Source organism: Mustela erminea, chromosome 9, assembly GCF_009829155.1.
Source record: "Mustela erminea isolate mMusErm1 chromosome 9, mMusErm1.Pri, whole genome shotgun sequence".
NCBI lineage: Eukaryota > Metazoa > Chordata > Mammalia > Carnivora > Mustelidae > Mustela > Mustela erminea.
Window position 1 is genome coordinate 15,463,370 of NC_045622.1, and position 20,919 is coordinate 15,484,288.

Genomic DNA, 20,919 nt, shown 5'->3' on the forward strand with positions numbered 1-20,919 from the left:
TAATCCCAGCACAGTCTGGAGTTATTGAAATGAGAAGGGATTTCGATATGAAAATGCTTATGTTAAACTGTAATGAAACCTAATGGCTCTTCTCTGGGCCTTGCCAAGGTGGCAGGTGCAAATCTTTTCCACTCAGGAGGGGCTCTGGTTCTCAGATGGGGAGTGTTGGGGCGGGTTGGCAATGAGCTCCCAAACCTGAGAGGGTGCGGAAGACTCAAGAATTCTGGAAGACTTTCAAAACCTGGACACATCTAGGGGAGGTGGGGAGTGGGGCAGTTTAGTTCTGGCAAGTTCTATGAGCAGCACTGTGGGGCGTCTTGGGGAGAGATGATTTGATTCATCTGTTTTCCCCTCAGGGGAAAACAATTTCAAGAAGAGAAATGGGGACACCTGGGCTCCAGGTCCTCTGTGGAAGAAGTGCTGGGGTGTGATGTGCACCGAGGCTGAGCATTTGGATGGACGCGTCGGGCGGGGTGGGTGGGCGTGGAGATTGAGGGTCCTGTGCACAAGCTCCTTGATCGCGCCCTCCTTGACCCTCTCTGCGGCTCTCGAAGTGGGGGTTATCGCCTGCATTACCCTCCACGCCCCACATCACGGAGCTAACAAGAGATAGACTTGGAGGCTGCACCCTGGCCCGTGAGCTCCCAAGGCAGGCCAGCCCACCAGTGTTCGCTGGCGTCTGGGCTCCGCTTCAAGACCCCGGAGCACGACCTCACACGGGACTGCGTGTGTGCAGTGTGTCTTGCAAGTTACAAGCATTGCGAAACTGAGCCGCGGTGGCATTTTGGTTCTTTTTAATGTGATGTTTGGTACATTGCAAAGAGCACTTGGCTTGAAGTCAGAAGGCCTGGGTCCAAGTTCTGAGTCTCCTCCTCACCACCTGGGTGACTTTGGGCAAGACATTTAACTTCCTGAGCCTCTGGTTAATCATCAGCTAAATGGGGCCAGAAAGACCCGCCTCCAGCTTCCCTCCCTAGCCGCTCGTGAGAAACCTGGGGCACCGAGCTTCCCTTCCCGCAGGCCCAGGGTGCCTGGCCTAGTCTGGTTGGTTCCTGCTGCAAACAGTTACACGGAGGTCCTCCCGGGGCTGGGTGTTCCACAGGCCTTTCCAGATCACTTCCGTTTTACCAAGTCATCGTCGATACCATCTTTTCCAGGAAACCTTTCCCCATCGTGAGCCCCGCCTGATGACTCCATCTGATACCAAACATGGTTCCCACAAGCTCCGTTGTGCACCGCCTGGGGCTCTCGCTGCTTTGTGGGCATACTGAAACTTGTTTCAGGCCCAGGACCACCCCCCCCACCCCAGCCCAACAAGCAAGGCTGGTGGGGCCCCCTCTCCTGGCTCTCCTCCAGGCTTGCCGTCAGGACACGGCTCCGCTTTTCAGAGTCTCTATGGTTGCAGGCAGTGGGCAGGGGGTACAGTGGGCAGGGGTACAGTGGGCAGGGGTACACTGGTTAGAGACACAGCTTCCGAACACCCCCTCCCACCCCAATGCACTAACTCTGTGACTTGGGCAGCTCTCCTCATCTCTTCATTTCTCTGTCTTGGGCAGATGACCATAATACTGCACCCCACCCAAGACTGGGGTGAGGGTTTAGTATTATCAGATGCTGCCCCTTCGTGGTATTTTAAGTCTTAGCTCCCAGTAAAAGATCTTGGGTCATTTTGTGACATTATAGAAACGTAAGGAAATTCTTACTGTTATTAGCCTTGTGGGACTCAGTTTCCCCATTTGAGGGTTGGGGCACATGATCTTTGAGGGTCCTCTGGTTTTAATGATTTATAATTCTAAAACAGGCCGGTGAATGTCTTGCTTGGGAGTGTGTGGTGGTTTAGGGCCAGAAGTGTAGGGCTTGGGGTGACACCCAGGGGCCCAGGCTTGGGGAAGGGGGACCCAGTTGCTGGAAGGTGATGACTGGAACCGTGCAAGAGGAGGGGTAGATGTTGGGTGCTGGGCCTTCCCAACCGGGGCGGCCCTGTGTGCCGTCTCTATCCAGAGCCTGTAGGAAGGCCAGTATCCCCAGCTGGGGGAGCCCCAGTTCCCATAGGGACTGGGAGGCCTCCTAAAAGAGCTATGTGTAAGGGACTGACACATTTCATGGATTGAAACCCCCAATTTTTCTTTCTCTGGAGGAAAATCCTGGAGACAGATAGCAGCCACAGTCTTTCTTGGGGGGCTGGCCTTCCCCTCATCCTGGGACTCCCTAAGTGGGCTGTCAGAAAAGACATTCTCACCCGTTCTTGTTGTGATCTCCCAGTGGAGCCCCTTTCTCTGCTCAGCTCGGGCAGGGGCTTGAGTCTTTGTTAGCCGGGCAGGTCCTTCACTCCTGTGTCGAGGAGCGCAGAGTGGGGGTTCTCCCCAGTGGGAGAACGGCCCGACAGGTGTCCACCTGCCCTCCCACACAGCAAGCCAGACTCCTCCGGAAGCGGCCTTGACCACTATCACTCCGGATACCTGCTCTCAGGATCGACGGCGGTAGGTAGAAGTGAGATGGTGACCCATTGCCGTCGGGGCTGCCAAGGAGCTCCAGGGCACCTGCTAGCCCAGCCCCATGTGGTATCCGGGAAGCTGCCCCAGGACAGGCTGCCAAGCTCCTATCTTCCAGGCTCTTTGTCCTGCGTGCTATAGGCATGGACTCAGAGGTGAAGAGTCTTGCTTGAGAAGTGACCATGATGGAAATAGAGCCCGATTCCCGGTCTGGCTGCTTCCCAGCACCTACCTGCCTCCTGCCTGCCACCGGGCTCTGCCTCCCAGCCTGTCCTTTCCACCCGTCACAGTCGTCCTCGGAAACCGCATCAAGGTGTGGCTCACAGGCCCTTCTTGTGAAACAGCAGGAAGCCTGCTTGCTGAAGACTCAATCTGGGCTGCGGGGGACGGTTTCCCGGCCAGCCTCCCCCCGGCGCAGCCACTGGGGTGCTCCATGCCTCATCGTACCACACAGGACATCTCTGTGTTGCGTCAGGATTAGAGTCGCCTGATGGCTGGCCCTTCTTGCTACTCTGGGACTCCCCACCGAGCACACACCGTCCTCCCTCCTCCTCTGGCTTCTTTCCATCCTGTCCTGCCTCCCCAGGGCCTCCTCGGCCTCCAGAACAGGGACTTGTCTGAGGAGCATGGCCGGACGGATGCTAAGCCCTCCTGGGAGTGCACGACAGTGGGTTTTCACGAAGGGGATCCTTTTAAAACCCCGAATCTCAGCTAGTCATGTGAAAACGTGCTTGACATCCTTCGTTATCAGGAAAAGGCAAATGAAAATCACAAAGGGACACCACCATGCCCTTACCAGAGTGGCTCCCCAGAAAGAACAGGGGACGCCACACACAGGTGAGGAAGAAGAGTCGCTCGAACACTCGTGGACCCCTGGTGGGCAGAAGTGGGCACAATCGCTTTGGAAGACGGTTGGGCCAGACCTGTGAATGCAAGGCCCCTTCCGGGTATACGCCGATCAGAGATGAGGGTCGCGTGCCCCAGAGTTACCTATAAGAATGTCGTGGCAGCTTTATTCATAATTGGCCCCAACCGGAAACAGCACACCTCTCTGTTGGTGACAGAAGTAATACATGGCAGTGGAGTCGCACAACGCAAAGGTACACAACAAGCAGGTACACGCCTCGTGGATACGTCTCACAGGTACCCTGGGGGGTGGAAGGAACCAGACACCCCAGGAAGTGTGTCCTTTGTATGATTCTGTTCCCGTGAAGTTCCCAAATGGGGGGATTGTCTGGGAGGGAGCTTGAGTGAACGTCTGGGTGGGGGGAGTGTGACGTGGGTGTGTACGTGTGCAGTTGTACCCTTAAGGTTTGTAAACCACATAGGATGCCTGGGTGGCTCAGTCAGTTAAGCATCTGCCTTTGGCTCCGGTCATGATCCCAGGGATCGAGCCCCGCATCCCTGCACAGCAAGGAGCCATAAATACATACATATGTAAGTAAAATCTTTTTAAAAATTAAAAAAAAAAGGAAAGTTAAAGGCAACAAAGTGGTAAAACCTTACACGGAATCCCGGTAGGTAAAACAGACGGAAGCCGAGACCCATCCTCTTGCTTCCCACCTCAGGAGTCTCCTGGGGCATTTCGGCAGATGCCACTCTGGGGGACACATTGGGAGCCCTTCCCCTGGAGTAAACATGACTTCAGGGATCTCAATCAGGGCCATGCCTTGGAGGGACACATCCCAGTCCTTCCACGCCTGTGTCCCTCCCAGGAGCTGGTGGGTCCTGGGGGAAGATGCAAACCCTGGTGGTCACTATGTAGCCAGGAGGGCACAGAGCTGGGCTCCTTCCTGGGACTTGGCAAGTGTCCTAAAGCCTGACGTCATATCCGTGACAGGTCCCGTTTCTGCCGCAGTTGGCGGCTTAGGGCAGATAGGCCGTGGGGAAAATAATAGTAGGAGATAATTCCCGCCTAGCTTGACTCCACCGAGCACTCACTCTGCTTCAGGTGTTGTGTTACGTCTTTACAAAGGGATGATTCTCCTTTAATCCCCGCAGCGGCCCTCTCTGGTAGGTGCCACTGTCATCTGCTTTATAAATAACTTTCTCTATATACAATGGTTTTTATTCATCTCAGCAGTCTCTTCTCAGAGCTTGAGTTATAAAGCTCAGGGAAGACAAGCAACTTGCCTTAGGTACACACAGCTGAGAAACGGTGCAACTAGGGGTGGACTCAAGGTCAGCTGGACCCTCAAGCCCACCTCTCTCCTTTCGCCAGGGCTTCAACAGGTGTCTGCTGTGAACAGAACTGGTGGTAGAATCATCTGAAAGGACTGTGCCAGGCTGAAACGCTGACCCCGCTCATTAAGGTAAATGGATAGCAGAGAAACACGAAAATCACCATATTTAGGGGAGAAAATAGCCCAAGTGCTGGGTGAGAGAGACCTGTCTAGAAGTAGCACACGTGAAAAGGATTCAAAGGTTTACTCAACCATCCAGCCATCCATCCCCCCTTCACCTATCCGCTCAACCAGCCATCCAGCCACCCACCCAACCACCTATCCATCCATCTGCCACCCATCCATCCATTCAGCCGCCCACCTACGCACACATCTATCCATCGACGTATCCATCCACCCACCCACCCAGAAATTTAACCACCAGGATTGAGCCCACACCACCCAGTGTCCTGTGTCACTACCATTATGGAGGTCAGCTGGGTTGGAGGGAATGGGCCAGGTGCAGGGAAGACATGCAGATAATCACCCCCCCCCACACCTCCATCTCCCATCCCTGCTGGTCAGATCTGTTCCAGGAATCATATTTTATCCCTGGTCCTCAGAATGAGAGGGAGCTGGTGCTGTCTTGTTGTTTTTCCAAACTGTGGAGCATCAGGGACTTTTTTTTAAAAGATAATTTTTAAGAGTGGTTTTAGGTTCACAGCAAAATTGAGGGGAAGGTATAGATATTTCCCATATACCCTGTGACCCCCTTATGCACAGCCTTCCCTACTACCAAAGTCCCACCAGAGTGGTACATTTGTTACAATCAACAGACTTCTGTTGATACATTATGACCACCCGAAGTCCATAGGTAGAGGGGGTGGGGGGAAGGGTAAACTAGGGGTTGGGGATGAAGGAGGGCCCTTGTCCTGATGAGCACCAGGTGATGTAGGGAAGGGATAAATTACTATATTGTATACCTGAAACTAACATCACACTGAAAGTAGCTGGAATTAAACTAAAAACTTAAAAAAAGAAAAAATTCAAAGCCTGTAGGTAACCGGGATTTTTGATGTGACTTTGAGAGCTTGCTCTGTGCGGGTATTGGGATAATGCTTTTCCGTAATGACTGGTCAGCTGAGTCTAGCCTTGAACCTAGGTTTGCCTGACTCTCAAGTTCAGGCTCCTAACAGATGTGCTGCTAAGTGGCCTGGTGATTACAGCAGAGGGATAAGTATATGAAGAGGTTTGGCCAGGACTAACCATCTGCAGACATTTGAAGGGCTGTCTTAGGAAGGTCAAGGAATTACCAAGGGTGAAATTTAGTGGAGGGAAATTTTATCTCAGTAGAGGAGTTGCTCAATGATGGTGGGCCTAACTTGATAGGTAGTGAGCTGCCCGTCATCAGAGGTAACTGGGATGCTTGAAGGAAAGCCCTACCTTGAGGGAGTTTGGGCCATTCCGCCTGGTAGGTCTTCTGACTTTCACTTTGATAAATTCAGTTTGGTTCCACCATTTTGGGGTACCCAGTGTGTGCCTGACCTGGGCCAGGTGCTGGGGATGAATTAGATGTGCTCCCAGCCTTTAAGAGGCTTTCAGCCTAGTGGGGGAGGGCAGCTAGTGGGTTCTAGTCCTTGCTGACTCTTGTTGGCATGGAAGCTCTCTTGGGGCTGAGGGTCCTGGGAGCGTAGCACAAGGGGAAGGTACTGGCCACTAAGGGGAGCATGGGTGTGAGTTCGGGCTGAGGGGACCCCAGCATGTGGTCTCTGAGTCAGCCATCCCCAAAGGCCTGCTCCCTGTGGAGCAGAATACCCTCCTCAGAGAAGGCCTCTAGCACTCCCTGGGGCTGGTCCTCAGACAAAGGGCTCTCCGGGCACAGGCTGGCCGTCCTCCCCTCTGCCTCTCCCAGCACATCCCCCATCATCTCAGAGAACTGCTACTGGCCTTCATGGGGGGGGGGGGGCGTCCACTTCCTCCCAGGTGGTAACACTACGCAGCAAGAGTCTCCCTTCCAGGAGGGCCTGTTGGAGCCCCTGCCTGGTCTTCTACCTCAGAATCCTACTTTGCCTTCTGGCGTGGACTCAGACACAGGCGCCGAGGAACGGTCTACCTGCAGAGAGCCTGCGTCCCGAGGACTACAGGTAGGTCCCCATCCTGGCTCCCTACTGTCCCCCACTGCTGTCACCAGCAGCCAGGGCCCAGGTGTCGAAGCTGAAGGTGACGATCAAGGTGACTGACAGCCCAACGAACAGCACGTATGGCGCTCCAGCTCTTACGTGCTTCACCCACCAAATCACCCACTTTGCCACCGGTCCGTCCGGTTTCCTAGCTCAGGCTCTGCTTATTCCTCAGTGACACCTGGCATGGCCGGTGCTTCTGCACTATTAAGAGTCCGCGGGGTGGCCTGTTGACGACGCGTCCAGAGCTCTGACTCCATTACTGGGGGCTGGGGCCTGGATGACTGATGTTTTTAAGTCCCCAGTGACTCAGGCATGTGTGTGCAGGGTTCACTTCTTTGGCTCAGTGGAGGCTGTGATGTGTGTTGATGGTACCCTGGAGCTGGTTCCCCAGAAGGGCTGTTCCTGAGCCTGCCTGGAGGAGATCAAGGTGAGCTGGGGACCCTCGAGTATGAGGCCCTCTGCTGTGGTGCGCTTGCGTGCTGGGGAGGGTGTGGTTGGCGGAGGGGAGGGAGGGAAGAGGGCTGTGCCTCAGCCTCTCCGCTGGGAGCTGGTGGTGTGGAAGTAGAGTGGGGATTGGCCCACTAGATGGGTAAATCAGGCTGTAAATCAGGGCAGAAAATTGGGTTTGGGGACCACAGAAGCCAGTACCCAGACCCCAGGACTGGGTCAGGGCCAAGGTGCCTCCAGGAACAGGGTCTCCCCGCCAGCTTTCACAGAAGCCTTTCCTCCTGCACCCTTCCCCCTGACTCACCTACCTCCCATTCTCCAAACACAGGGCAGATACCACCTGGGATAATTGAGATTTGTAATAAGAAGCATGTGTTTGGTCTTTGTCCTGGTTCCCGGCACAGAGCTCCTAAAACCCTCAGAATTTCCTAAGTGATAAGCGTGATAAAGGTATCTTGATACTCATAAGAGATCCTTTCAACCACACCTGGGTTTAAGTTAATGAAGTTTGGAAAACACCTAAGAATGGGGGCTGGCTGCCAGGGCAACCAACCGTGTGATTAGAAGGTTGGAACTCTCCGCCCCACCTCTGACCTCCAGGGAGGATCGAGGGGCTGGAGATTGAGCTCAGTTATCAGTGGCCAATAATTTAGTCAATCATGCCTGTGTCCTGAAGCCTCCATAAAAGCCCAAAGGGACAGGGTTTGGAGAAGCTTCTGGCTTGGTGACCCCAGGCAGATGCGGGAAGAGAAGCTCCGCGCCCCTTCCCATGTGCCTTGACTTAAATGCAGCTCTTCTAGGAATTAAAGCTTTTTCTAATAAACAGGTGATCTACTGAGTTAACTGGTTTCCTAAGTTCTGTAAGCCACTCTAGCAAACTAATTGAACCCAAGGAACCTTTCATTTCTAGCCCGTGGGTCAGAAGCAGAGGTGACAAGTTGGATGTGACCCTGGTGTTTGAGGGGGGTGGGCAGTCTTGGGGGACTATGCCCCTAGCCTCTGGGATCTGATGCTCCCTCCAGGTCGACAGTGTCTGGAGTGAATTTATTGCTCGGTGGCATGGAAGAAAATGCACATTGGCAGTGGTGTCAGAATCCTACCATCTTTTCTGCTCGACACCAAATGTGGCTCCCACAAACTCCGTTTATAACCCACGGGGGTTCACACTGCTCCGTGAGCGAACTGAAACTGGTGTCTGGTCTAGCATTCTCCAGAGTTAGGCTGGTGCCACCCCCTTCCCTGGCTTTCTTCCCCCCTCCTGCTGCTTGAGACCTGGCTCTGGGCCCCTGAGCTGGTTCAGCGCATGCGTTCTGATGGTCTCGTCCCCAAGCCTTAGCTTCCTCTCCTGGGTTCAGTTCTCATTGGGCCGAATGAGCATGTTGGGCTAGAATGATCTTTTAGAACTAACAGAAGGTGCTAAATTCTCAAGTTGGCCTGGGATCCTCTTAAACACTTCTGGTCTGGAGAACCCCTACACATCCTTTAGGCCCAGGGGAAACATCACAAGCCTTTCAGACCTTCCCAAGTAAAATGAAGACATTCTTGTTCTGTGCTACCCATAGGGCTTTATGCACAGTTCTGCTTCGACTTGTGGCCAGCAGGCACTGGCTGTTTTGGAATTTGGGACCCCTGGACGCTCAGAATTTTTTGAAAGAAGGACTCTGGGCGGGATCATTACAGAAACTCAGGAGTGGCCTGGCCCAGAGTGGCCAAATGAATGAATGCATGCATGAGTAAAACAATGAATTCCTCCGTTCATCAAGTTCACTCTCTTTAACATCCTACAATCAGAGTGCTCGAGGTAAGGAAGAAGGGAGAGGGGCCTCCATGGTACCCAGAAAGGAGCTCTGGCTGCCTAGCTATCTTAGTCCCAGGCCCACAGCTGAAGGCAGTGGTGGGCACACCCCAGGGGGACCTTAGCCACACTGGTAGGTTCTGTCCCCAGGTCACCTAGCATTTTGTCCTCTGGATGTGGGGAGAGGGCTGAGGGTTGAGGTTTGGGCAGAAGGAGCCTAACCAGGAAAGTTCTTCCTGAGCCTAGCTCAACTAGCAACTAGAGAGTGAGGTGTGCCCTGTACTCCTGGGACCCTGGGGGAAGGGGCCGGATCTGGCTTCCCTGGCCTGGAGAGCCTGTGCCTGGGACTAATTGGCTGGCCCTCCTTCCGCTGCTGGGGAAAGTCTTGGCTAATTTGCCGGAACGCTCTAGTTAAATGCCAATTAGGACGTTCTGTCCACTGCTCTTTTCCAATATATTAATAATGTAATTAAGCATTTATTGCCTGTGCAAATTAAAAATTAACTTAAACGGACAGCCTGGAAAACTGAGGAAGTGACCACTTAAACAACCAATTTGCATCTCATTCGAGAACCAGCATCTAAACAGTCTAGGGTGCTGGTCTGGCCTCCCAGCTAGGGGCCCAGCCAGCTGCCAACAGCTGCTGGCTCCTTCTCCACGCCTGATTCCCCGATTCTGCCTGCCCCCGCCTCCACGCTTCACTGGATCCTAGGTGTGGAGGACGGGCTTCAGCCCAGATGAGCCGGACGGAAGGACCACCTTGGCCTCCAACACCTGCTTTCCCACCCCCCGCTACCTTCCTCAGGGGCAAATGGTGTGGATTTCAGTGAAAGGAGATGCTACTGGTGATGATGGGGGGGGGGGGTGTGTGTGACCCCCTGCCACTCCCACCCAAGACCGATTTGTCCTGCATTCCAGCCCAGGAGATGGGAAGCAGATGGTGCTGGAGTTGGGAGGGGAGGTGACCAAGGAAGGATGAGCCCTTCTCTGCAACCAGTCCCCTGGAGAGATGAGTAGCTGGGTCTCTGGCAGAGAGAGCTGGCAGGGGACAGGTCCTGGTGGTCTCCTCGAAACAAAAGATGAAAGGATAAAGCTCCCCATCTCTCCCCTGTCCCCAGTCTGTCTGACATGACAGGTGTGCCAGTGCTGGTTTTCTCCTCCAAACAACAGCAGGAGGGGACTTGGCAGGAAGGAGCAGGACAGCAGGGAGTGGGCGAGAGGGGGAAGTGTGCTGCTGTGGGGCAGGGAGGCAGGGACTAGGGCCAGCCGGGGTGGGGTGGGGGGAGGGCTGCCTCAGCCAGGCTGTGTGGCCTGAAGGCCTCCCGACTTGGGCTTGCCACTGCTGCCCACAGTCTTCCCGGGGGTCGGGGAGGCTTCGTGGCAGCTTGTGCGCTGGGATGAGGTCTCAGGCAGGCCCCTCACACCAGGGACGGGGTCCTGGAGGGGTCTGCGTCGCTATCCCAGAACACGGCCCCCCTGGTGCGGGGTGGGGTCTCCTTTCGCTTCACTTCCCTGCCAGCCTGTCTCTAGCTTGACCCTGTCCCCACACCCATGGCTGGGCACAGCCTCCGTTGGGAGGTGAGGAGTGACACAGACAACCCGGGTTGTTTTAAACACTTTATTTATAAAAAAGTACATTTTTTTTCCTCAGTACATTTTTCAACCCATCTTTTTTTTTTTTTTTTTTAATACAAGTAAAAGGGGGTGATGCAAACACCCACCCTGGGTCAGAACCAGGAGAACCTGCTGGGCCGTCCCCGGGACCAAAGACGACACGGTGACGAAGAAACCGAAGGCAAGGTAGCGGGTTGCACTCAGAGGTGAGGAGTGGCAGCTTCTCCTGGATTTTTGTTTCCATTTTATTCAAAAAGAGGAAACCATTGTTTTCTGGCCTAGAATCTGTTCCTCACAGCAGGGGTCAGAAGAGCAGCAGCACCGGTGGGACAGGGGCTCCTCTGGCCTTCCGGTGGGACAGCAGCAGCGAGAGGCCCCAGGACCCCAGGGCCTGCCCCCCTGGGGCGCCCGTGGCCAGAGCAGGGCTTTCTGTGGGTGCGGGGGCCTGGGAGGGTCCTGCCCAGTCCTTCATAGGAGCGGGCTCCTGGTGGCAGCTGGGCTTCCGAGGTCTGCCTGGGCCCCTGGAGGCCTGCGAGCACCCCCCACCCCTGCCCCTTGGGTGAGCTGCTCACATCCACCAAACACAATTCCCGATTCCTCTGCTCGGAGGATGGCAGAAAAAAATTATTGCACCAGTGGCTTGGGCACGTAGGAGGAGGTTGGCAGAGGGGGCACAGGTCCAGGGAAACGAGGCTCTCACGAGTCTCTCTAATGGCCTGAGCACTGGGAATTCACCTCTCTCCTGTGGGGTTTTCAGCAGGACCAGCCCAGTCCTTGGCCACGGCCGCGCGTGCGCACCTGTGCATGCCCAGGGCACCTGTGCTTGGGTCTGTTAGGGGGTGGGGGTGCCCCGCGCATGCGTGGACGGGGCTGGAGGTGGCTGTGCGCGCCTGCTCACGATCACCAATCCCATGCTGCTGCTTTTCAGCTCCTTCTGATGAAAGGGGACTCAGATGCTTTTACACATCAGAACTGTATCAAAATCTTAAATGGGTGGGGGTCAGGGGGTTGGGGGGCCAAGAACAGGGAGGGTGACAAGAGGCAGGGTGACAACTGGGGGACGCCTTGGCACAAGGAATACCAAGTTTATTTCATTTCCAGCAAAGGCAGAAGCTCAGCTCATGCTGGGGCATGAAGGAGAAGCGGAGCGTCCTCGTCTCTGTTGGGCCAGGCCTCCCTGCCGCCAGCGGGCTGTGTCAGGGAGCCCAGCAGCAGGTCCCACCTTCCCGCAGACTCGAGGTACAGAAAACCCCACCTCCCCAGGCCCGAGTGCCAACCCCTGCCTGCCTCGTGCCCGCCTTCCGCCCCGAGTAGCAGCTGCCTTGCCGGGAGTGCCGCTGGGCTCCCGGACAGGCAGCAGCCTCCCACACGGTCCATGCATGTGGCATGGGTCCCACAGTTTGTGCTTTGCTTGGGGGGAGGGGATGGAGGTGTCTGAAAGGGGACTCAGTGCTTTGGCTGGGCTCAGGGGCCCTCCTAAGTACATCATATAAGGAGGAACAGGGATTGGCAGTGCAGGATAAGGGAGACACAGGAGGAAGAGTTCTTTGTTTCATGGTTTCCAGAAGACAGAGAATGCCTCTATCAAGTAAGCCCCCGGGCACAAGGAGACCAAACAGGGGCCAGAGTGCCGTGAGGTGGGATGTAACATGGAGAAAGCCCTCTGCCCTGGGGGGGGGAGGGGGACACTAATACTGCCAGGAGAAGCAGCCCAGCTCCTCCACACCCCTCTGCCCTGTGGCTAGAAAGACCTCAGAACGTTCTCCTCCAGCTCTACCCCAGTGCCAAGAGGGGAGAGCTGCCCCAGGGCTGGCATGGCTTCAGACTTCTGCTACGTGGCTACTGGGCAGCCAGGGCTGGGGTGAGGGCAGTGGGGGCCAGGTGAGGGTGGCCCTGCTGGTGGGCCCAGGGTTGCCAGGGCAGAGACAGAGCTGGGCAGGGATTTAATAGCAGCACCAGGGAAGGGAGGAGGGGGTGCTGGGGTTCCCTTGGGAAGCCTATGGCAGGGTAGGTCAGTGCCCCTGGGGCACAGAGTGGTCTGCTGCCTGCCCCCCCAACACTTGCCATCCCACAGAGCCCTGGACAGCCTGGGTTGAGTTAACTGGAACCCTAATGGGCAGGCATGAGCCTGCCTCTCCCATCCCAGGGTCTTTCCTATCCAGAGTGCTGGGGGGACCAGGGTGGGCAGATGGAGGAACTGAGGCACTTTGAGCTGGGGGAATGGAGAGGGCTGTACAGACAGGAAGCCCTCGTCTTGGGTGACTGATGGGGACCCAGAGCCCCATTCAAGGAGGGAACCTGTAACTCAAAGGGAAAGCTTCCCTAAGGATCCCCTACCCCTTCCCCATCCCCGAATGGAGACCAGTTACAGCTGAGCAGGGAGGGGAGAGAGGAATGTGGTGAGGGGTGAGCAGGAGCTCCTGAATCTGGATTCCTCGTGACCCCACTCCCCTTGCATTTCCGGCAAGCCCAGAACATCTGCATTGGACGTGGCAGGTGGGCTGCCCACTGTACTCTTTGTGCGTGTTTGCAGAGCTTCTCCTGTCGACTCCCTTCCCCACTGACTGGTGGTACTCGGTCACCTCTGTCACCTGGACATGTTAGGGACCCCCAGCCCTGACTCTCCAGGGGAATCAACAGTTACCAGCACTTGACAGGTAAGGGAGAAATGGGAGAAACTCCCCTGCCGAAAGAAGCATTTTGGGGCCAGCCTGAGCTCCTAGAGTAGAGGCTCTAGGGAGCTCTGGTCTCAGCTGTCCCTGCACACTTCTGAAGGCTGTCCCCCACCCTCCGCTGGGAGGGGAAAAGGTGGAGCAGAGAGGGGCAGGCCCCGGCGCTGTCCAGCCTGCGAGGGCATGTAGCCCCGGGGGAACGAAGGGCGGACATGAGCGGCGAGTGTGCATGTAGGTGTCTGTTATGCGTTGGTAGAGGCATACGGGAAGTGTGGGTCAGGGTCCACCTGGAGCCCCACTGTGTGGGGAGCAGATAGGGATCAAGAGGAGAGATGCACCAGAGCTGGGCCAACTTCATTCTCTGTCGGCCAATGAGGAAAAAAAATGTAAAACCAACCTCGCCCGGAAAATACACTGCCCAAGGCCCTGGGTGGGGACCTCAACTTGATTCACTTAACGAACAAGACAACCCTGGGTGCTTTGGAGAAGCCTCTCCCTGCCTCTCTGGTGCAATGGCCGTCTAGACCACGGGTCTAAGCTCCCGGCTGCTCGTGGCAGGGAGGACTGGGTTCCCTCTCCCTGGGAAAAGAGCAGCAGCAGCTGGGGGTAGGGCGGGGCTTTTCCCCTTAGAGCCCCCTCAGCCCTCCACCCCCAGTGGGAAGGACGCGAACAGATTCCAGTGTTGGGGGGTGGGGGAGGGCTGGCTCCCCAAACCCTGGAGGGGTGCCCAGCTACACAAGACGAGAATAGGGCTCCCCACACAGAGGGCAGGCGGAGGGTCAGGGGAGAAAAGGTACAGCAACACCAAAGCCACAGTGAACACGACAGCATGGGGAGGGCTGGGGACGGGGAGGAAATCAAAACCAAGCCAGGTCGTGTATGCCCTGGGCTCCCCGCTCCCCAGGAGTGTGGAGCTGGCTTTGGGCAGCTGGGTGAGTCTCTGTTGAGCTCCCAGAGGAGAGGGCACGGGGGTGGGCAGGGGGCGTGCGGGTGGGGGCTGGGGAGGAAGAGGCGCAGACAGAGGCTCTGGCGGTGGGGGCTACACGTACCACTCCTTCTTGGAAATGAAAGACCCGTCGTTCTGAGAAACCATGTTCTCGGCCAAGTCCAGCTGCTCGGGGTCATACTGGTAGCCCAGAGTCCGGTCCCCGTAGCCATCCTGACGGGCCTCCGCCTCATCCACGGTGAAGTAGGGCCGCTTGGCATCCTCGTCGTATTTGGGGTGGGGACCGCCCACCTTGCGCTCGCCCCCTCCGCCGCCCTCCTCCTCCTCCTCTTCCTCGTAGCTGCTCCCACCCAGAGGGCCGGGCTTCTTCTCATCGTCCGAGTCATCCGGGTACTGCAGGTTCTGGGCCATGGGCGGGTGGTGCTGGGGGATGCCCGCCTTGCTGTAGCCGTTGCCGTACACGTGCTTCTTGGTGCTGTAGTCACCCTTGAAGGTGTGCCGGCGCCGGCGCAGGGCCACCACAATCCCGCCAACCACGATCACCACCAGCAAGATGCTCCCTGCCACGCCCCCAATGATGGCCGTGGGCACCGGCCCGGCGCGCCGCCCGTGTTCGGGAGGAGACGGGGTGTAGGGGAACTCTGGGTGAGGAAAAGACATGGAGGGGGACAGTGTCAGTGTTTGTTCCTGGGGGGAGTCGGCAGGGGTGGAAAGGCCAGGAAGCAGGGAGTGGAGGGGACAAAGCTTAGAAAGGTTGAATGACCTGCCCGAGGCCACCAGCCAATGATGCAACACCAGTTCGTTCTTTTGCACAGAGAGCCTGCGCCGGACACCTGCAGGTCACTGGGTGCCCACGTCTGATTTCACTGTGCTCCCTAGGGCACACGGAAGAGGACAGGGTCCCAGGCTGGCCCCAGGGACGCCCTGTGAGTGCCAGAAACCAGGGCTGTGGTTCTTGGCAGCGGTCTGGCCCTGCAGAGCAAGGTGGGTGCTGAGAGCACTGCCAGCCTGGGCCGGGGGCAGAAGACGCTCAGCGTGGCTGTGTACGAGTGAAGCGCGAGCGCACATGCACACACATGGCGACGACGCATACACACGAGGGAGTGTGCCAGGGCACACCCTGGCCATCATGGCAGAATGCGCGTGCAGAAACGTGCACCCCAGTGACAGGGTGGAAAGGAGGAGGCAGGAGAGGTAGAGGGAAGAGAAAGGAAGCAGGAGGTGGGAGGGAAGGCTGATGGGGGGAGCGCCTGTGCTGTCCCTTCCCTCTCCTTACAGGGCCTTGCCAGAGGCCGAAGCGGGTCGGAGGGCAGGCAGAGGGAGGCGGTTCCCAGCACCACCACAGGGTGGCACCGGAGACCACGGCTGACCTGGGTCAGGAGCGCTGTGGGCAGGTTCTGGGGGAGCCTGGGAGGGCTGCCAGGCTGTTCTAAGCCCTCCTCACTCAGGCCCAGGCAAAGGTGTATGGTTAGGGCATCTGTTCTGGTCTCCGGGAATCGGTTCCTGCCAGCTCACTCCCTCAGTGGGCATCACCCGCTCTAAGGGAACCTGCTCTTCCTATGAGCCCGTTCCGTCCTTCCAGAGGGGAAGCTAGCCCCTGTGTGGGAGTGGGTGGTGGGGTGCTGCCTGCAGCAGGCAGAAGCAGGCCTGAGACTAGAAGAGGAAAGGACTTCTGGGAGTCCAGGCTGAAAGGCCTAATGAAAACAGAGGCCAAAAGAAGGGGAGGCCATTTATCTGCAGTCACATGGCTGAGCAGGGACCACCCAGATGCTCCTGTCCTGGCCTCTCCACCAGGAAGGAGTTGGCAGAGAGAGGCACAGCCACTTGTCACCGCTGTGTCCTCCATGCAGGTCACCAAGTGGCTGCCCAATAAATATTTACTGAGTATTTGTCCTTACTGCCCACTTCCAGAACCGTTTCCCTGGAACTTCAAGCTTCTCCTGCTTCACTAGGTCCCATCTGTTTACTGCCTTTAAAAGGGCTGCACACTGGCTCCCCCACAAAGTGGGAGTTGCCTCCACAAGGCGTGCCCGAAAGGCAGCTATCAGGAGCCTAGCCTCTGTGCTTTCACCCTGCCTGCTAACTCTTCAGTTCTCACCTCTAACTTACCTCATCACTTTACCCATCCACGCCCCCATCTACTGATCTATCTACCCACTGGTCCATCCACTAATCCAACCATCCACCCACCCACCCACCAAGCCACTAAGTCATCCCTCTACCTATCTACCCCTCTATCCAGCCATCTACCTATCCAGCCATCTGCCTCTCTACCAATCCATCCATCTACCCAATCAACAAACATCTACGGAGCATCTGTTTTGCTGGTCACAGAATACAAGAAACAGCCTCCCAAATGACACCCTTAGAGACAAAGCAGCATGCAGACAGTCAAGGGCACTGGCAGACAGGGGCCTCAGGAGTACAGGTGAGGGAGAACACTGTGGTCTGGAGCTAGCAAAGGCTTCTTGGAAAAGACTTCTGCCAAGCCTTGAGGATGGCAAGGACTTGGAGAGGCCAAGAGAATAAGAAAGGCATTCATATGGAGGGACCTACCTTTCCTTTCAAATTTTTCCATCTAACCCTGTTGACTCTTCCTATTCAATGTTTTATCACTTCATGCCAGGTAGGAGATTCCTGTAGGAGATTCCTGAATCTCCCACCTCCATTTGGTCTCTGTCCTTTGAGTCGCTCTGTCTACAGTCACCAGGTAAATTTCCAGTGTGTAGACACTACCACTCCCTTCTTCAAAGAGTAGCAATGACGTCCCCACTGCCCGCGGACTTGATTTTGGCTATGGCTAACTCTCCAGCCTTGCCATCCAAGTTGGTTCTTTACTGCAAGCCTCTGCTCGTGCTGTTGGCCCTTCCAGGAATGCCCTTCCTCATTCCCTTGTGCCCATTTCCATTCTTTGAGTTTTTGAATGGCTAAAGGTTTTTTTTTTTTTTTTTTTTTTTCAGGAAAGAGGAGAGGGGTTGGGAAGTGGCATCCCCATGATAATTTGGGACTGTTTCTATTAATGTATGTTATAGCTGTGTGCAGTCTAAGTTCCACTATATTTTTACGCTTTCTGCGACGGCAGAGATCCAACGAAAAAATAAAGCTCTCTGACGTTTTACTTGACTAGACTGAATTTTTTGGGCTCCACTAATCAGGGTATGGTAGAGTTTGCTGTATTAACCTATTTCGTGAGAACAGCTTGTGTCCCAAATTAGTCTGTAAATTCGAATTCAGAGTAAATCTAGAACCTAAGGACTTTCCACCATCGCTCCGTCCCTAATCCAAGCCACCATCACCGATCACTTGCATTAATTTTTTAAATATTTATTTGAGAGAGGAAGAGAGCGAGAGCTTGAGAGAACGAGTGGCAGGAGAGGGAGAAGCAGATTCCCTGGGGAGCAGGGAGCCTGACACAGAACTTGATTCCAGGACCCTGGGGTCATGACCGGAGCCGAAGGCACACACTTCACGGACTGAGCCCCCCAGGCGCCCCTGTCACGTGCATTATTGCAACAGCTGTCCAACTGGCTTCCCTGATTCTTCCTTTCCCCTCTGGAGACCCTTTTGAACACAGCAGCCGCAGAGATCCTGTCAAATCTGAAGAGTTTCAAATGTCCGACATGACCTGGGCCTCTCTGCTCCCACCTCTGATTTCATCTCTTGCTTTCCTCCTGGCTCACTCTGCTCAAGGCTTACCCAGGGCCTTGGCACCAGCTGCCCTGTACTCTGGCAGACTCTTCTCTAGATGTCCCATGGTCACCCCCTCACCTCCTTCAAGGCCTGGCTCACACTTCTCATTGGGATCCCCTTCTCGCCGAGGCCTGCTCTGACTGCCCTGTTTCCAACCGCAGCTCACGAACCCTGCCCTAGCCCTTTTGTAAATCACCTTCATCCTCCTCCTCTTTTCTCCATGTCACTTTCAACAGGACCACGTGATTTTTTGAATGTGGTTCCTCTGTCGTCTGCGGTCTGTCCTTCTGTACTAACTCCAGAGGGACAGGGACTTGGCCTCATTGAGGTACTCCCAAGAACCTCGCCTGCCTGGCAGGTGGCCAGAGATCAAGAGTATTTGTTGAATGGATTGTTAAGGCAAGGCTTGTCTTAGAGGTGAGCCTCTGGGTGTCTTTCCCTTCTAGATCCTTTTGTTTCACTTTTTTTCCTCTACCCCTCAGCCCTAAGGAGGTTGACTCTTCCCTGAGGATCTTTTGGGAACAAGGGGAGCCCTGGTCATTTTGGTTGCTTTGCGTCCAGGCCAGTCTAGGTTAGAAGAAGGGCTTAGGTGACCTCCCGGCGCTGCAGACGGACTTTAGATGCCAGGTGAGGGTGCAGAGGGAAGCGCTCTGGCCTCAGGAGATGGAGCTGGAAGGCCGGAAGAACTACATTTCCCAGGGTGCACAGCTGTGGCCGTAGGGAGGGTGGGAAGGCCTGAGGTCAGGCTCTGGGAAGCCCTGTCCTCCCGAAGTAGCCGCGGCAGCTGTGCAGCGCGTCATTGGGCAGGGCTTTGTCATGCTGGAGCTGGACCCCAGCCCTCCCAGGGGCCCGGATGCAGCCACCTGCGCACTGCTGCCATCCACCAGCCAGGCCTCCCGTGTGTACACTCAGCATACAGACAGGCGCCTGCCGGCTTGCCAGGGCACGTTTGCACACTTAGAGGCACACATCCACACTTATGCCCTGGCACGTGCCGTTGCAGGCTCATACCAAGCTCACACATCCCCTCCGTTCCAGATGGACCCCGAAGCCCCACCAACATGTGGTGGTGAGAACTCCCAGTCTAAGAGGAAGACCCGTTTCCTTCACCCTGTAGTGGTCACCCCCAGTGGATGAGCTTGCGACGTCACCAGAAGTGGGAACTGGGGCAGACACCCTCCTGATCTGCCCCTGGAGCGGCCTGGAGACTCTCCTCCAGACAGCACCAGTCCAGGGCTAGACGCTGCCCCATCTAGCCTCTTTATAGTCTGGCCAAGGCCATACTCTGAGCACCTCTCCCCCACACTCCGCGTTACCCCCAGAGGGAGAAGGGAGCTCGCTGGTTTGTTTTGGGACTACAGGGCTAGCCCTAGGAAACTGCTCCTCAGCACTCAGATCCTGGAAATGGGCTCGTCTGAGGGACCCCAGGTGCTGTGGACACGTACACACAAATTCTGGTGCGTCTATCCCCACCGGCCCCGTGGCCGCAGCGCAGGCCTGCTGCTCTCCATTAGGGACACGCTCACTGTACAGCCCCTAACCAGTCCCCTGGTGCCATCCACGCAGCCTCTCAAATGCTTGGTCTAAGCCGTCTGCCTCCCCACGCCGCTTCTCTGCTGAGAACCCTCCAGAGAATCCCCTTTGACAGCACAGAGAAAGGCCCACTCCTTCCAATCCTGCCCACTCGGCTCCCACAAGCTTCCCCTGCCTGTGAACCCCCATCCTCCCATCACTGCCCACTCACTCATCCCTATAGAAACAACTCAAATGCCACCTTCCCCAGGACCCAGGACCCTGAGAAGCCTGTGCTAAAGTGTGTCCGTGTGGGGGCAGTGCACTGCACATGCATGCCCTGCACACGCTCGGGTCTTTGGCGCACACCCTGCTGCCCACCGCCTCCCCCCCACCCCAGCTGCTCTTCATTTTCCTCTCCAGATGCGCCCAGGGCAAAGCTATTACCCGAACGGATGGCCAGGATGAAAAATTAAATTTCCACTTATCTGTCTCGCTCATGCATTCCCTCCTGACTAGTGGGGCTTGGAGCCCAGGGCATTGCTGTGCCCTTCGGATGGGGCCCCCAGAGAATGTGACAGACACTAGCTGATGCGGGATGAGGTCTGGTGGTAGTGGCGGCTGCTCGGAAATTGTCCGTGAGCCCAAGAACACGCAGCTCTGAAAAGGCTCCGGCTTCCTGGCTGAGCCTCCAGAGGGGATGCGAGAGCTTCCCTCCTTCCCTCGGGATGGCCAGTGAAACCGCTCCTGGGACCACCAGTGAGTGATTCAGTGAGCGTCATGCTTCCTTAGCTTCTGCCTGACTGGGCTGTCAGCAGAGTGTCCCTGTGCAAGGCCCTTCTCACCACTCCTGCATGTGACTTTGGTTACCCCCCACCCCCTGGTCCCGCTCAGTACCTCTGGGGAGCACAGGAGGAGAGGCTATGTGCCTCCTCCAGTTGGAGCCCTCGGCAGCTTGGTCCCCCTGCCCACAGGGCAAGTGAGGCCCGACCACAGATCCCATGCGGGGCACCCCTGCAGCCATCAGCACAAGGAGATGGCCCGCCTCCACAGCTGGCTTCTTTCCTCTGTTTTGTAGTCCGGGCCTGACAAGTGCCCCCTTCCCTTCCTCCCTGCTCCTGGACCCGGTGTGACTTTGACGAGCAACCCTGCACTCCCGGGCATCCCACATCTCCTGAGCTTTGGGAGAAGGGAGGCTCTACCTTTGCTGGCCCAGCCCTGCCTCTGGGGTGGGTAGCACTCCTTGGCCCCCAAAGCCTAGAAGGGCCTCTGGCTGGTCCACTCATGCCAGGGGCAGGATCACAGGGAAGGTGGGGGGGTGGGGGTCACTGCTCCCAGGTTTCTCAGTTTCCTCCCCTGATTTTCTGGTTCGCAGCTTCCCCAAGGAGCCTGAGTGGTGGAGGCTG

At 56.3% G+C, this 20,919-nt stretch overlaps 1 protein-coding gene and 2 long non-coding RNA genes across 4 annotated transcripts in view; 2 read left to right on the top strand and 1 right to left on the bottom strand.

The window, feature by feature from the left end:
- LOC116598736 overlaps positions 1-789 on the top strand; it is a 135,532-nt gene extending 134,743 nt beyond the window's left edge. The window contains exon 4 of the long non-coding RNA XR_004289148.1: positions 357-789. This is a non-coding gene — a long non-coding RNA (uncharacterized LOC116598736). The remainder of the gene's footprint in view (positions 1-356) is intronic.
- A 75-nt stretch (positions 790-864) lies between these two features.
- LOC116598735 lies at positions 865-10,287 on the top strand. 2 transcript variants are annotated; one of them, XR_004289146.1, is made up of 3 exons: positions 865-3,592; positions 4,714-4,804; positions 6,673-10,287. It is a non-coding gene; the product is annotated as an uncharacterized LOC116598735 (long non-coding RNA). The 2 variants fall into 2 exon arrangements; XR_004289147.1 differs by having other exon boundaries at positions 6,712-10,287.
- A 2,106-nt stretch (positions 10,288-12,393) lies between these two features.
- Positions 12,394-20,919, bottom strand: part of NECTIN1 (nectin cell adhesion molecule 1) — a 60,939-nt gene continuing 52,413 nt past the window's right edge. The window contains exon 6 of the mRNA XM_032358108.1: positions 12,394-14,952. Within this exon, the coding sequence (XP_032213999.1) occupies positions 14,405-14,952 (548 nt within the window). The 3' untranslated portion in view covers positions 12,394-14,404. The remainder of the gene's footprint in view (positions 14,953-20,919) is intronic.